Below are 16,150 nucleotides of genomic sequence, written 5' to 3' on the forward strand. Positions count from 1 at the left end.
TTCCGCTGCTTAGCAACAATTTATTGGCAATCTTTCTAAAATAGGCGCGCTTTTTATTTTTTTGGTTTTGATTTTTCGCTAGCTTTTCCTTTTGGATGCGAGATGGATGTTTAAGCCCGTGTTGGGCTGAATGGGCACGTAGCTGATAAAGGGCATTCAAGGCAAGTCTCGTGTATAGTTTGTAGCTGGGCTGCACTCTCAATTGCAATGCCGGACCGGGCCATAAAAGCCGACCGCAAAATGGCGTCGAAAGCACTTCCGGCCAAGTTAAATACAAAAAACCCCTTATGCAACTCTGGCCGCGTACGTGAAATGTTTTTGGCTTGTTTCCCTTTTTAATAACAGACCTTTTACACAGCTGAATACAGAAACTGCTCCCCCTGTCCCTGCCCCCTGTCCCAGGCTTAGCGGCTATTAGAAAATTGTGAAAATTGCGCGCACGTTTCAAACAGCAGCAACTGCGACTTGAACGTCGACTGCGACTGCAACTGCAACATTGCATGCGCTTTGGCAATTGAGTGTATTTTCAGATTTATTGCAGCGTCTAGCTTGGCACATTCAGAATTTTAAACAGTTTTGCCATTAGTTTTAGTTTATTAAGCGCGCAGCTGAAGGGGATGCTCTCAACGTGTGATGGCCTTAACCTGCATAATTCATTTGAAATGAAAGTATTTCAATTCACTTGTTTCAATGTGCTTTTACAAAAATCAATTCGAACAATTTGGCAGGAAGTATACAATTGATAGACTTTTGAGAAAGTTTGATTTCTCTATTGACTCCCAGCCATTAAAAGAATTATATTCTGTTAAATTAAATATTGATTTTTTCTTTCATTTTTCTGTAAAACTCCCGCTTTTATTGAACTTCTCAAAATACCTTAATATCGTTAGCTGTCATTAGTCGTTTAGCCAATATCGTTTCCCTTTTTGTTCGTAAACTTAATTTGGCGCACACACGCGCTCAAAAGAATGCCTGGCGAATCTATGTGAAATTGAGACTGCCAGAAAGGCTATCAAGTTTGTTAGCTTGCGCCTTAATTTAAAAATCTGGGCATACGCCATACCTGGAGTTTATGGCTTCAGTGTCAGAGCCTCTGAGCTTCAGCCACACGGCAACGACGTCCTGCGGCGCTGTGGCATCTCTGCTTACACACAAAGAGAGGCAGCCACATGTGTGTGTGTGTGTGAGTGTGTAGCAGTAGCTAAATTGTAAAATCGATAGTGCTTAAATGTTGTTGCTTAATCAACGTTGGGAAATATGCAAGAAATTTGACTGTGGCGCTAATTGATTGAATTTTCCGTGCAATTACAGCTGAGGACAAACTTTAAAGCATACATCTTAATATATACATATATCAGCAATCAAAGTGTATGACAAGGAAATTATGCCTCGCAAAAGCAAATACAAATTTGAAATTCAACAACTAAGGCAGCTCCTCTCACCACACACACACACACACACACACACGCATCCACAGCAAATGTGCCAAGGACAGCAACAATTTATTGTCTGCCTGTGTGCTAGATACCCTGTAGTATAATCCTCAGTTCAGTCCTCTCTTTAAACATAATTGTAATGTTTAGAATTTCTATTTTATTCTATTCTATTCTTTTCTATTCTATTCTATTCATTTCACCATGGAAACACCCCAATATGCCTCATTTGAGTTTCTCGTTCGATGATGGGTATTGAAAACAGCGGGAAACTGCTTAAATTAAATAAAGTAGACGCTCCTTCGATGTTTCCGTTTCGTTACTAGGCGCCTCCCCTGACAGTAGGCAATGGAATTTTGTGTGGCTGCAAGAAATTAATTTTTTGCTGGCGCCGCCCAAAAGTAGGCAACGCTTTTGTTGTTACGCCAACAATATTTGTTAAATGATTTTCAAATGCTTTGTCACCCAACAATTGACTATATTTCATGTTATTTAAGTGCTTATGATTGTACACATTCATCAATACATGCCCAGACCAGAAACACTATTTGATATTTCATTTCTCTAGGCTTAAGTCATAAGCCGGCTGGAGGACAACTTCAATTCCTTGACAGTTGCTTAACTTTGCCAAACATGGCCAAGCCAAAGTGGAAGCTATGGCATTCTACTGGTGTGTGCCGTGGCTAATTGTTCTAAAGCGCTCAAGTGTGGTAAGCAGCTTAAGAGCAACACACACACACACACACACACGCACACAAATGTATAGCAAAACAGTTTACAAAGACAGTATTGATGGCCAAGTATTTTATTTAATAAAGTTTCATTGTCTTTTCGCTCCCACTTCCTCACTTTTCTAAGTTATCAACTCAGCTTTCCCCAGTGTATCTTTAGAGCTTATTGGACACCTGGACATCTTTGTTTGCTCCGGGGGGTCGGTGTCGTTTCAGAAATGGAACAATATGCTGGGCACATCCTTCGGCATTCATTAAATGAACATGATGAGTGCCGGGCACTACGTGGTATTCAAAATACGGATTTTGATTCTTTAAAATGGAGATAACCTCGTCAGCTCCAGAGTTAATAAAGTTGGACTCGGAGCCCTTAATTATAAGATAAGGCATTCTTTTGATGCGTCTTGCCATTTCAGCAGCCAGAACTGGATTGAATGGAAATAAAGTATAAAACTTAACACGATTATCCCTTGTCAAGTAGAACTTATTCGGATATAGCTGCGACTTTGCCACGCTGCGATAGAGCAAATGATGGCTAAGCTCTAACGGCACCGAAAAGTTGCTGGCCTTGCTCAATCCAAAACGCAGCTGGTCTTCTGTGTAAGTACGTGGCACATTCATTATGTTGATTGCAGAGCGTGCCTCCTCCTGCAAATGTTTCTCCATAAAGTACGCCATTGTCGACAAGGTGTCAGAAGATTCGAGAGGTGGCAAAACAATGTCCAATGCGATGATCATGTCCACCAAATGCGGAGCGATTGAGGCGTAGAGAAAGCTGAGTGAACCTCCAAGGGACTGACCCATCAGCGAGACCTTGGGCCATTTATATTGCTTCATTATCCTGGCAATAGCAATAATCCAATCATCCGCGCTGTAATGCATTCCAGCTGGCAATCGATCAGAGCCACCATGTCCAGCCAAATCGACGCAAAGCACACTCAGATAGTCGGGTATGAAAGGTATAAGCGTGTCAAAGCTTCCCAGGTTGTCCAGCCAGCCGTGGATGGCCAGAATAGGACGCACCGATCGACTGCCGTACCAGCGTCCATAAAGGTATCCCCAGGGCGCCCAGATGCGCACATCCTCGAACTATCAGGTGATCAGAAGTTAAGATATATTATTTGTGTAGCTTAAGCTGTTCATAATATTTACGCACATCGCTTAATGACAAAGTTCCCATGATGACTCTTTAAAGTTAGAACCTTTGACAAATCTTTATAGCTATGCAATAGCTCGTTTGCAGAAAGTTTTCTACTATCTATTCTCAGAACTTGGGGGCAACAGATTAGAGCGGAAATTCAATTGCTTAATATTTCATATCTTTTTTATATCACAGCAGTGGAATGTAATCAATAAAATTGCTTCCGTCTGTCAGCTTAAAGGGTTAACCGTCGACTGATTCAAGTAACGGTCAATAGTCGATATCAAGTTAATTGAAAGCTTTTTAATCTTATGGTGAATACAAATTTAAATGTTGTGATCGTCTCGAGTTTAATTTCAAAGCTCTTTACATTTTATTCTAATCATAATAGATATAGTTAACATTACCTTAAAAGATAAACCATAATTTCGCATCAGTTAGAATTGCTGATAGATAGAAGAAATGTTTGTCAAACTCTGGCGGTTTATTGATGGAAACGTCTTCACCGCTTATCTCCGCCACCAAATACATTTCAATAAGTTCAGGCATTAATATTTGGGCTAATAACTCCTTCAGTGAGATAGAACGGAAATCAGATTTCCACGTCCTTGTCGAGATCCTCTTCAATGATAAATATCTTCTATTTTAAATATGCGACTGCAATACTTTGATTTTGTTAAAGATTATAATATAGACAAATTATTGGAATCTTTGGACCATATATATATATTCGCCACTTTTATTTTAAGGAACAATAAAATATGTTCTGTTTTCTTAGCTGCAATAGATGAAAGCAGTGCTAAACTTTGTTTTTGTTTTTTTAAGTGGAGAGAAAGAGAAGCTAATTGACAGGCTATGGCTCGACTGTTTATTGTTGTCCGTCTGGTTTTATCTGGACTTCCAAAGGTTCTTCCATATAATATAGCATTTAATTTTCAGTATTATTAATAAAACATGTCTGTAGTCAAAAAAATAGAAAGCGATAGTTCCGACCGCTTCGCGTCTTTCAGCGTAAACTGTTCGCTGACAACTGAGGCTTTTGAAAGCTTTTGCTCGCCTCTTCATTACTCAAACAAATAAATATACTTGATTGTGAGAACGCATTTTGGAATCGTAAAGAGTAATTTGGTATGTGTGCAAGTTCTGTGAAAAGCTTTTACAAAATAAACAAATTAAATCAGCTGCTTTTATGTCTGATCATCTGAATACTCTTTTTAGGGCGCGTACTAGATTTTATTTAAAAACGATATGCACATATGGAATTTATATTACTGTGCGGTATGATCTTGTAGTATTTATGTTGATTTTTCTCGACTTTATGTTACAATTTGTTAAAACGTTTTATGTTTCTGGCAAAGAATCTCTCCTGCACCTTTTGATGCTCCCTTTGGCTCAGTTTCTGCTCCTCGCCACTTAGCGACCAGCTGGACACAGTTGGCGGTCGGTATCTTCTCAGAAAGGGAACTATATATTGGGCGCATTCTTTGGCATTGGTAAGATGCGCATGATGTCTGCCGGAAACTTCGTGATATTCAAAGTGTGGATTTTGATTTTTTAGAATAGAAATAACCTCGTTGTCTTCGGAGTCTATGAAGTGGGATTCCGAGGCTTTGATAATGAGGTAGGGCTTGTTCTTAATGCGACCCGCTAGTTCAGCAATAAGGCCTGCAGTTGCTGGAAGAGGTGTGTAGTACTTGGTGCGGCCATCCCTTGAAAAATAGAATCTTTCCGGATATAGCTGCGACTTGGCCACGCTACGATAGAGCAAATGCTGAGCAAACTCTGGCGGCACCGAGTCGTGGCTACCCTTGCTCAGAACACTACGCAGCTGTGACAGCGTGTAGGAAGGTGGCTCATGCATTGAACCCTCTTCAGCACGCTCCTCCTCCACCAGGGTTTTATCGATAATATTAGCGAAATAATCCATACGGCCAGTTGTGTCGATAGGTGGCTTCTCAATGTCCAACAAGATGACTAGGTCGACAGTGTGTGGTGCAAGTGCTGTGTAAAGGAAGCTCAAGACGCCGCCCAGCGAGTGACCCATCAATGACACCTTTGTCCATTTGTACTCCTTCATGACCCTTGTTATGATGAGGATATACTCAGCTGTGTTGTAGCGTATACCCGATGGCACTCGAGAGGAGCAACCATGTCCAGGCAGATCGATGCAGAGCACACCCAGATAGTCAGGCAGCAAGGGTATCAGTGTATCAAAGGTGCCAAGATTATCCAGCCAGCCGTGGATAGCCAGAATGGGTCGATCCGATCGATTGCCATACCAGCGACCCGAAATATGACCCCAAGGAGCCCAGATGCGAACATCTTCGTACTGTCATATAGCAATGTAGAAAAATATGCATGTTTAGCAGTGTATAAACAAAGTGGATTGCTCTGACAGCAATCAAAAGCTTTTAATTTAGCTTACTCACATCGTTCAGTGATAAAGTTCCCATGTGGCTCGCTGAAATTTGGCTCGACTGTTTATTGTTGTCCGTCTGGTTTTATCTGGACTTCCAAAGGTTCTTGCATATAATCTTTTTATGGTTTTTGGGTTATCGGCTAATGACTAGCATTTAATTTTGAGTATTATTAATAAAAAATGACTATAGTCAAAAAAATAGAAATCGATAGTTCCGACCGCTTCGCGTCTTTCAGCGTAAACGATTCGCTGACAACTGAGGCTTTTGAAAGCTTTTGCTCGCCTCTTCATTACTCAAACAAATAAATATATTTCGCAGCTCTCCGACTTGATTGTGAGAGCGCATTTTGGGATCGTAAAGAGTAATTTGGAATGTGGGCAAGTTCTTTGGAAAGCTTTTACAAAATAAACAAATTAAATCAGCTGATTTTATGTCTGATCGTCTGAATACTCTTTTTAGGGCGCGTACTAGATTTTATTTAAAAACGAGCTTGGCAGCAATGTAATTTCTACTTTAATGAGATTTGAAACAATTTGTTATAGTTTTTTATTTTCCCTTTTCTTATCATTGCCATTTATTATTATATTGTGATGGCAAAATTTATAGTTATTTACATAGCCAGCTGCTCTTCAGAGCTGGTGTAGATCCCCTGTTAATAAAGTCAGAATCACTCGCCTTGATGACTGGTAAGTGGTGAACAATGTGCTGATCCCGAGATACATTAAACATATCGGCTTGATCGGGCAACGGCATTGCGAAACGCTCCACGAGCGACTGGGCATATTCCTTACTGACCGATGGAGTTGGTCCCGTGACCCTTCAGTGAAACCTTAGACCACCAGACGTACGGATAGTGCTGGATAGTGCGAGGACCGACCATGTCCGGGCAGCTCAATGCAGACCACGCTCATGTGTGTGAAGTACAGCAAGGGTAGGAAACATGCAAAGCTGCCCATATTGTTCATCCAGCCGTAAGTGGCGAGCAGGGGACGCACCTGCCGTTTACCGTACCTGCGACAGGCGATTCTGCCCCAGGGTACCAAGATGTCAGAGTCAATAAACTGCCGAGAGGTTTTGGGAATGCGCTGCGATTAGCACGTGACTCTCGAATCGAATTTTCCACTTGACTCAACTCATTGCTGCTGTCCAACACCGTGGTAGTCATTTCCCCCAGTGCTCTTTCCTGCTCCGTCCTCTTCTATGCAGCAACTGAACGACACGTATTTTACGGCGTATTCAACAGATCTGCTTGGGGGGACACCAAAACTCTTAGGCTTTCGCCTGGACTTATTAGTTATGCACTCCAACTTGTGACAGTTGCCAAAAGATTGGCCTAACCACTGTTTAAATGCTGGTGTGGGGGATATATATAACACAATGGCTAGGCAGAGATTCATTGTCATTATTGGATGTGTTTTACTCGATTTCGATTCTGCTTACATTATATTTAACCATTTTTATATATAATGATAATAAGTTTTTGCATCTTCTTCAAATTTTTGGTGCCCTAGCTCTTTTTTTTTTAGGTTTTACCATATATCTAAGTCAAAATTTAGATTAATTTTTGGCACATGAAAATAAACTTCAGCTATTGCTTAAAGGTGAGACTCAACTAGTTAAAGTGAATGACGTCTAGACACGCATGCAAATCGGAATGCATTGTGCAAATTTCCTGTGCACTGCTGGCATGATTTATATTTAATTTGTATTTGAGTAATTTATCATGTTGGCTGTGATGTCCGCTCAACCACTGCCCGTAAAGGCCCAGCCCAATCCTCAAACACACACCCATCCCGTACCCAATTATATTCGCCTTGGTCTGCAGTTGGTCCCCGAGGCGACAGTGCGTTGTCTTTGTCATTGTCCTTGGAAATGCTATGCAAATTGTGCTGGGCACCTAAGCCAAGCGCAAAGTGAAAGTGCCATTTCCCAGGCATGCCATTGTGGCGCCCAACTCCACCATATTTAGGGGTAGATATAAATGTGTATGTGGGGAGTGCTATGTACATACATATTATATTGTGTATGCTTATGCGACTTGGCCTTGAGTCCATAATTTGCCTGTCAACGGCAGCATTCACCAAAAATTTTGCGCACATAATTGAGTTCAAGCATTTGGAAGCCAATTATGATTTCACATTTTCCATTTTGCCACCATTGGGGGGCAGGCAGTGTTGGCATTTTACTGGGAGTCCTTTTCCTTTGTGGCGTTCGCTCGTTCGTTCGTTCGTTTGTTAAATCAGCCTGGCTGTATCCTGTCGACTGCCTTCGCCTTTAATTGCTACTGCCACTTAACATATGCAAATTAATTTTTCTTTTATTTCCGTTTTTTGTTTTCCTTCATTTTTTTGCTCATTTCATTATTGACCGTGTTCGTCTTGCGCCTGCGGTTAGCACTTATTCTGCGGAGTGTCCTTTTTAACACCTTAAGTGCCACACAGACACCCATATTCGAGGCAGTTGTTTGATAAATATTTATGATAGCTCATCACAGAGAGCAACAATGTGAAAAAAGGGTTAGCCGGGACGTTTTTTTTTTGTGTCCACCTGTATAACGCCATTTCCTAGTTTCCTTTCATGACGTTTATTTTTCATTTTACTTAACGGTAGATAAACAACACTCGGGTATCTATAAAAAAGTGCACTAAACTCTACTCCACTTCACTCCACTCCACTCCATTTCACTCAGCTCAGCTCTTGCCCACGGTGAGACGCGTTCAACCTGTCAGCTTTGTGTGTGTGCGCAACCCTAAGCAAAAGACTAAGCTGAGATCAACCAGCTGGATGTTTCAACAAAAGGCAAGCCCGGAAGTAGCCCCAGATACGCACAACGGGGAACAAGAAGAGGAAGAACAAAAATAACATCAACAGGAGGTGGGACAACTTTGTGCTATACTTCTGCTATTATTCTTTATGTGCTTGCGCTGCTTCTTTGCCCGAATTTGGCCCGAGTTTTTTGTGGGTTTTTAATAGCAACAATAGCATCCGGACTCATGACCTGGCCCAAAAGAAATTGCATTAAGAAATCATTTGGCCAAAATGTGCAGCCCGTTCGAGTTTTAAGGGCATTTTTAATTTAATTATTTTTTGTTGAGATTTGTTTGGCTTGCTGCAAACGTTATAATCTAATTTTAATGAATTACTTTCACACGAAAATTACTTAAGCTGAAAAGTTTCGTTTAGTGGTGCTGCTTTATGGTTAGCCATATCTTTTACTGATGCATACTTTTACCGTGTGCACGTGTGTATGTGTGTGTGTGTGTGTGCATTTGTGTGTAAACGAGCGTGTGGTTTCAATTGTATTGGTCGTACAATTATACACAAGCCAAGCAAATGTACATTTTTGGCTGCATTTGTAATTTGCATGCGGACAAAAACCGCAAATCGGACATGCACACACCGCTTTTAATGCCCTCTAACTAGAGTAATGCGGGGTATAATAATTTTGGTTAAGGAAACCCTAAAGAGAACTATCATTAACTTATGTTTAGAACAATGTTTTATTTTTAAAACCAATATGATAAATAGAGGAGAACTTAAATTGAGATTGTGTGTCACTTAAATAATTTATATACGGGGTATATTTTGTACTCAGGTAACTATTGATTTTTAAGTTCAGTATTCACTGCCCCAGTTGCTGCAGTTATTTTACGTTATGTCTGATTGACATTTCTCAATTGCATATAAATGATAATTACTTTCAATCAACATGGCAACATGTATATATAGTTGTTGCACATATACTGATTAAACACAAATCAATCCTTGTTCTCACAATTTTTTAAAATATGTAACTTGCCTCTCCCGTATATCTTCAGCACTTTTTTGGCTTGAAAGCTAATGAATTTGAAATGATTTCGCTCAAAAGTATGCAGTGCTCTTTCGATTGTTCATAATTAAGTCGCAAATTATTTAAATGAGGCGCTTGAAAGTATGCAATGCTTTTTATGTGCAATCGATATCCATTTTAATTCACACAAAAGTATGCAATGACTTTTTCGCCTGTCAGCGCGTCTCTAGTGTGTGTGCTTAATATAAGAGCCAGCAATGTAGCCACACTTAATGCCACGATTTCGATTTTGTGGCGGGTAAGGAAATCCCAAGTCCAATAAATTAATTATCCGAAATATTTATGATTCTAGTCGAGTTGAGCTATATTCGTTTATTTTTGCTATCGGTCTTTGTTATGCTTTGTTTCTGTCGGTTGGGTTTGTTTACTTTGTTTATGCGTTTATTAGTTGAGTTTCGCTGCTTGGCCAAAAGTTAATAATTAATGTGGCTAATTTATGCATTGTCATTGGGCTTGGTCATAAATATTTGGGCATTTGTCAAGCATAAATCTGTTTATAGCGTTCCTAACTTCTCAATATATACACTCACACACATATACCCAACTCTCAGCATCATTTCATAACTCAAATGTTTCGATTTATGTACACAGGACTCATAGTGTTATCTGTGCACAATTGCAAGCTTTGGTTTTCACTATGTGTTTGGCCACTTGAGCCGCATGCCAATCGTAATTTACGAGTCACCACAGAAATGCGCTCGAACTCCAGCTGTATGTAATGCAAAGACAATTGCATCAAATCGCCATTTCCATTGAGTCTCGCGTTCCGCCAGTCTATACTACTGCCCGCTGTTCCCATGTTCGGTACTCGGTACTTTTGTATATATATATGTATCGGTGTTTGGTCTTAGTCTGGTCATAAATTTGCGGCTTGGGTTAACAGTTGTTGCGATACTTCCAACAACTACTAAGTCCCCAGTGTTTTTGCCAGTTTTTCCCAAATTTCCACAGAGAGTGCGAGTAAGTTGGTAAGTATATGTATGTGTGTGTGTGTGTGTGTGTGTGTGTGTGTGTGTTGCAAAATTCTTTACTACATTTACATTTGGTTGCCAGCATTTTTTGAGGTTGCTTGAATATATATTGCTCCTGTGCCAGCAGTTGGCCAAAAATGCAACTGAATGCATCCTTTTGTAATTGGAAATTGTAGTTAAAAAGTTTGTAATTCAAAGTTCATTTTTTGGAATTCAGTCTGAGGCAAGTAGAGCTAACAATTTTCCGATTTGTATTTGCAAATTTTCAATATCTGTGTGTGTGTGTGTGTGTATTTGTGCTTGATTGTGTTGTCTGCTAGAACTTTTGGTATTTTGGCCTGTAATTGAACTCCGAACTGTCACAATAGTTCAAACGGGGTCAGTAATTAGAATTTGCCAGTGTGACTGCTCTTTCAATTGTGGACAAAACTTGTGAATTTGCTCAAATGGCTTCGTATTAATTTATGCATGATATTCAATAAACCCAAAACGGATATTGTGATAGGTTTGATGGCATATCGATAAGCTGAATGTTATTTAATGTGATTGCATCCAGAAAGCACAATTAATTGTCTTTACCCAAATCTTCAAATTCATATTTTATGCATTGCTCAAAACTCAAATAATGCATCCGATTTTAATTAAAAGCAAATGCATGAATAATATGCAAAGCTGCAAATTGCATGAAAACCAATTAAACTTTTTATCTAACGTGCCCAAGTAAATCATACGCACTGTTGTCTTCAACTTGCAACCGAAAAAAAAACAAAGCAACTAAAAGGGCAATCAAGATAAATATCTTAGCTGTCAGACAGCTTGACATGTGCACATTAGTTGCTCATCCAGATAAGCTTTTGTAGTTGGGCTCAGTTTATTCAAAGAGCAAAAGAAGCAGCAGCAACAGGAGCAGGAGCAGGAGCAACAACAACCAAAACCAAATTTGATTGCCATTGGGTGAAATTTACTTTAGTTGAGGGGCAAAGCAAGGGAAATACTCGAGTAACCAAAACCCGCACGGACGTGCCACAGAAAAAGAAATGCCAACACACATACAAATACTGACATTTGAAAGAACACTAAAACAAAGTTGGCAACGCGGCACGTACAGTGCCTAAAAAGGCAACGCCCACCAGCCAGTTGGCCCCTCAATACACTCGCTGTTGTCATTTGCATTTGCATTTGCATCCTTCGTTTTGTTTATTTGCATTTTACATTTTGTATTTGTTCACTTTTTGGCTGCTTTCGTTGCTCGTTTGCTTGTTTGCCAATGGCGAATAGCGAATAATTTGTTGCAGCACCAAAAACAGCAACAACAACAAATGCAGCAACAGCAACTTTTTGATATCAATGTAAATTTTAATTTGCTTGGCAAATATTTTATCCAACAGTTTGTGGCATGAATTGAGCTGTGAAATTGCCAAGAGAAGCTGTAAGCCAAAATGGGCAAATAAAACAAATTTAAATAAAAATAAGAAAAAACTACAGAGTGACACATTAATTTGACTGTAACGAATTAAGCAAATCGGCAATAATAGTATATAACAAGCGATGTAAAGTTTCCGATACCCTATAATGCTCGAACGTATTGGGTGTATCAATTTGGCTAAATTATCCTAATACCTAAAATGTAGCTAACAACATGAAATGTAATAAATATATTTATGCAACATGACAGCTTGTGCTTTTCGCTTCTGGCTTCTACAGGGTATTGTTCAGTCATCCTTGTAAAAGTTAAAACTCTTAGTCGAATAACCAAAAGCATTTAGCAAAAGTAACTGAAAACTGCAGCCGGGGTAAAATTCTTGAACTCAGTTTGTGGAGGCAAAAGATGTTTCGCTTTTGATTGTCGGAACGTAAAGTTCTCAACTTGATCAAAACTAAGTGGTGAAGCATTTGCACGCATGCCAGGATAGCAGCCATCAGTAACAGCGTCCTGTCAGAGGATTGCGTGAGTGTGTGTTGATGTGTGCTTGTGTGTGTACTGGCTTACCCGCTGCGATTCCTTCACTTCTCTTTCTTGGCCGGCTGTGCTTTGGTCTGACAGCCGGTTTTTCAATTTGTAATTTGTGCTTAGGCGTTGCGTCGACACTTGTAAATTTCTTCAAGCGACAATTTAAAAGGAGTCGGCAGCTTGGCACCTTCTTCCTCATCCCTACTTCCTGCTCCCATATCCTGTCGCTGACGCTTGCTGACAAGCAGTCAGCCAGTCAGTCAGCCAGCCAATCTGAACCGTGTCTGGCGCTGTCAGGTACGCGTTTCAGTATCGCCTCGGCCATTTCAGAAGAGGGTTTGTTGCATACCCCTCTTCTTTCCGGTTGGTGCCTCAGCCCAGAGTCTAGACATTGTCACTGCACGTCTTCGACCTGTCTCACAATAAGTGCCGTGTGAAATGTCAATGCATTACTATAATGCAACATCAACTTTCATGAGCTGCCCATTTTCGACCTTAGCCCATCTTAAAAGTCAGTGCCTACTAGTCCTTTTTTTTATCGCGATGGAGCCTTAAAATGTAATTTGCAGTCTGAGAAATACGGCGCCAACAAAGTTGACGAAACTAAATGAGTTGCTGCTCATTCTTTTTCCGCGTTCTTTGCGATAAAATAAATAAAATCGGCATTTTATGCAAATGGTGGACTTGACAAGCCCAAATTGTTGGCAGGGGCCAAATAAATATGCACAAAATGAACAGACAGTTAATTTAAAAAGCAAAGAATTTCTTTAAAATGTCTTATACACGGGTAACTACATCATCAATGAAAGAACAGCCTGCTAAGAAAAAAATGGGTTTGACTTTAAAAATTCATCACGTAAAAGACGAAAGCAAGAAAAAGTGCAGAAAGAAAAATGAATCTGTTACTGCTCAACTTCAGCGAAATTCATAAAGTATGCTAAGTAATAATTCATGCTGAATTTAATGTAAGTTCTATTATAAATTTAAAGTAATTTACAAAGAAAATATTACATTTTGCTTGCTTAAGAGTTTCACTTGAAAATCATCAATCACATAAATATAGGAGTTACCACAAAATTAAGTAGCATTCCACTCAATTCGCTCTTGAGAAACGAACAAACATGTGGAACAAGTTAATCTCCAATCGCATGTGTAAATTGCTCTTAACTTGACCAAACACTTGTAACCAAAGATATTACAGTTCGACTTATTACATAATTAATAATTACACAAAATAACTTGAGAATTGGCTGGCAAAAAGTATTTTAATAACTTGCCCAAGGCTCAAGTTCTTAAGTGCTTGCTGAGGTCAAATCAATGTGCGAAACGTGCTAATTGCGGCAGCTGTTCAAATGTGTGCCTTGGCCATTTGATCGTTGGCCATCATTTTGATGGCTTTTAGAATATCACACACAATCTCATACACACACACACAATAGGGATCTACTTGCAGTGGGATAGTTTAATGTGTGCGTGGTTGGTCATTGCCAAAAAACTAATTGCCAAAGCATTAGAGTTTGAGGTCAGACACTAAAACTTTTGCGTAAATGCCTCTTTTCAGTCAAACACACTTACACACAGACACATACATACATGAACCTACAGAATGCTGTGGCATACTCTTAGGCCAAACTACTCGAAAGTTTCTTGCAACATGCTGGCTGCTGTGTAAGGGACGGGCCAAGGTACTAGGCGTATTTGGGGAGGCTGGAACTGGGATGGGACTAGGTTGGATGTGGATGTTTGGCGTTGTGCGTCATAAAAAATTGCCATACTCATAGCCGCCGTAACACATAATGAGATACTTCAAAATGATGTTATTGCTTTATTTATAGCGACACATAAAAGCTGGAAGCGTTTGAGGTTCGGTTCAGCTTTGGTTTTGGGTTCGGCTTTGGGTTTGCATCTCTTTTGTTGAGCTTCTTTTTTTGCACTTGAGTGGCAGCCACATAACATTTTTATGTAGTTTTTTGCTACTCTTTTTACAACTGTCATTTGTCTTACACACACACAAACCCACCTGAAGCACACACCTATCTGTTGGTTAATAAAACTGCATCAAATGAGTGCCGCATATTTTTTTTATAACAGACAAACTCCATAAATTTGAGTAATTGTTGACGTTGTTTAGCGGGGCAGAAAAAATATTATTATGTTTTCCTATGCTGCAGTAAAAACATGCATCCACATCATGGGTAAACAACTTTAATGGTCAGCTAGTTGAAGGCTCAATGCAATATAATAATATTTAGTTTTAATAATATACATGGCTATACTCACAAATAGAGGAATATTTGCGTTTAATAAGTTTTAGCTATAAATAAAAGAGAATTGTTCCATGTTATTAATACAAATTCTTTAGATACAGTTTGTCGTTTCATATATTTCGTACAAGCTAATATTGATTTTATTAAAGTTGTTCTTTACAGTGATGTTATAACAACCTGTCCACTTCGATACTTGATATACCACCAACCAGAGTTTTAACTCAAAAATTTGGTCATATACATATTTATTTATTTATATATATATATATATATATATATTGCTATAAAAGCTATAGCTCAAAATCCATTCTTTATGCTTTGATAGCAAGTTCTCTGAAAAGCTTTTATACTTTTTTATGTACATGCAACTTCAACAAAACTCTGTAAACTATAAATAAATGTCGCTGGATTGCAGAGTTCCATGAAAACTTAACAAACAGAATCACTGGATTAACGTTTATTTAAAATTCACTTTGACGAAATTGACACAAAGGAAAAAATACATTTTAGCGATATAAATAAAAGCTGAGATGCCAGCAGCGAATGGTTTAAAGTGCATCACTTTAATAATGCAAACATGCAGCAAGTGGCATTAACTTTGGCCGCGCAGGCGGCAATAAAATTTACATAATTGCTCCGAGAGTGTGTGTGAGAGAGAGAGAGAGAGGGAGAGTGAGAGAGTTACTACAAAGGTTTCGTTATTGTTATCGCTGTTGCATGTGCAACACAATGGATTTTTCCTCTACACCACGGTAATGAAAAGCGCGTCCAGCACACTTAACGATTGTTCATGATTTCATGCCATGCGAGCAATTTGCATAAATCAGTGGCAAAGTATCTGTGACAACGCAAAAGATGGACACCCAGCATGGGGCCAGGGATAGAATGGGATGGAAGGGAGGGAGAGAGGGTTGTTTTGTGAGCTGGCTGCTGCTGTTGAAAAATGTTTACACATTTGCCAACGTCTGAAGGTCAGGCTGGGGGATTTAGGCGCCTGCTCCCGCACTGAGTAATTGCGCGGTGGATTGTAGTCCATGGTCTTGCAGGTCTTGGCATGGTCACAACGACCGATTCTATGCCTCGTGCAGCTTTAATTTAATTTATGCATCGCAGCAACAGCAGTGGGATGCCTCGTCAAGTGGCCACTAAGTGGCCGCTTCAGCAAAATTAAATGCACTCAACAACGTTGTCGTTGTTTTTGCTGTTGCATTTGCTGTCGCAGCTGCATGACTGCTTTTAAATAAAATTTATTGTTATGGCAAGGCAACACAGTGTGTTTAGTATTATGTGGCCATAGTATGCATACAATTTATTCACTAGACTGCACTTTCTCGCCACAACTGAGTTATTTAATGCGTAATTACAGAGAAAATCTTCTTAAGCTGC

The 16,150-nt window shown here is 39.6% G+C and overlaps 2 protein-coding genes across 2 annotated transcripts; both read right to left on the reverse strand.

The window, feature by feature from the left end:
- Positions 1–2,234: 2,234 nt before the first annotated feature.
- Positions 2,235–3,413, reverse strand: LOC6557155 (probable serine hydrolase). The gene is made up of 2 exons (XM_001984450.2): positions 3,321–3,413; positions 2,235–3,253 (listed from the first exon to the last, which is right to left on the reverse strand). Exons 1-2 carry the CDS (start codon positions 3,342–3,344, stop codon positions 2,321–2,323), a joined length of 957 nt encoding a protein of 318 aa, XP_001984486.1. The 5' UTR covers positions 3,345–3,413; the 3' UTR covers positions 2,235–2,320.
- Positions 3,414–4,504: 1,091 nt separating this feature from the next.
- Positions 4,505–5,977, reverse strand: LOC6558821 (probable serine hydrolase). The gene is made up of 2 exons (XM_001984449.3): positions 5,735–5,977; positions 4,505–5,634 (listed from the first exon to the last, which is right to left on the reverse strand). The coding sequence occupies exons 1-2, from the start codon at positions 5,756–5,758 to the stop codon at positions 4,627–4,629; spliced, it is 1,032 nt and encodes a 343-aa protein (XP_001984485.1). The 5' UTR covers positions 5,759–5,977; the 3' UTR covers positions 4,505–4,626.
- Between the last annotated feature and the right edge of the window lie 10,173 nt (positions 5,978–16,150).

The sequence above is a fragment of the Drosophila grimshawi genome, unplaced genomic scaffold (genome assembly GCF_018153295.1).
Source record: "Drosophila grimshawi isolate 15287-2541.00 unplaced genomic scaffold, ASM1815329v1 contig_44, whole genome shotgun sequence".
NCBI classification, from domain to species: Eukaryota; Metazoa; Arthropoda; class Insecta; order Diptera; family Drosophilidae; genus Drosophila; species Drosophila grimshawi.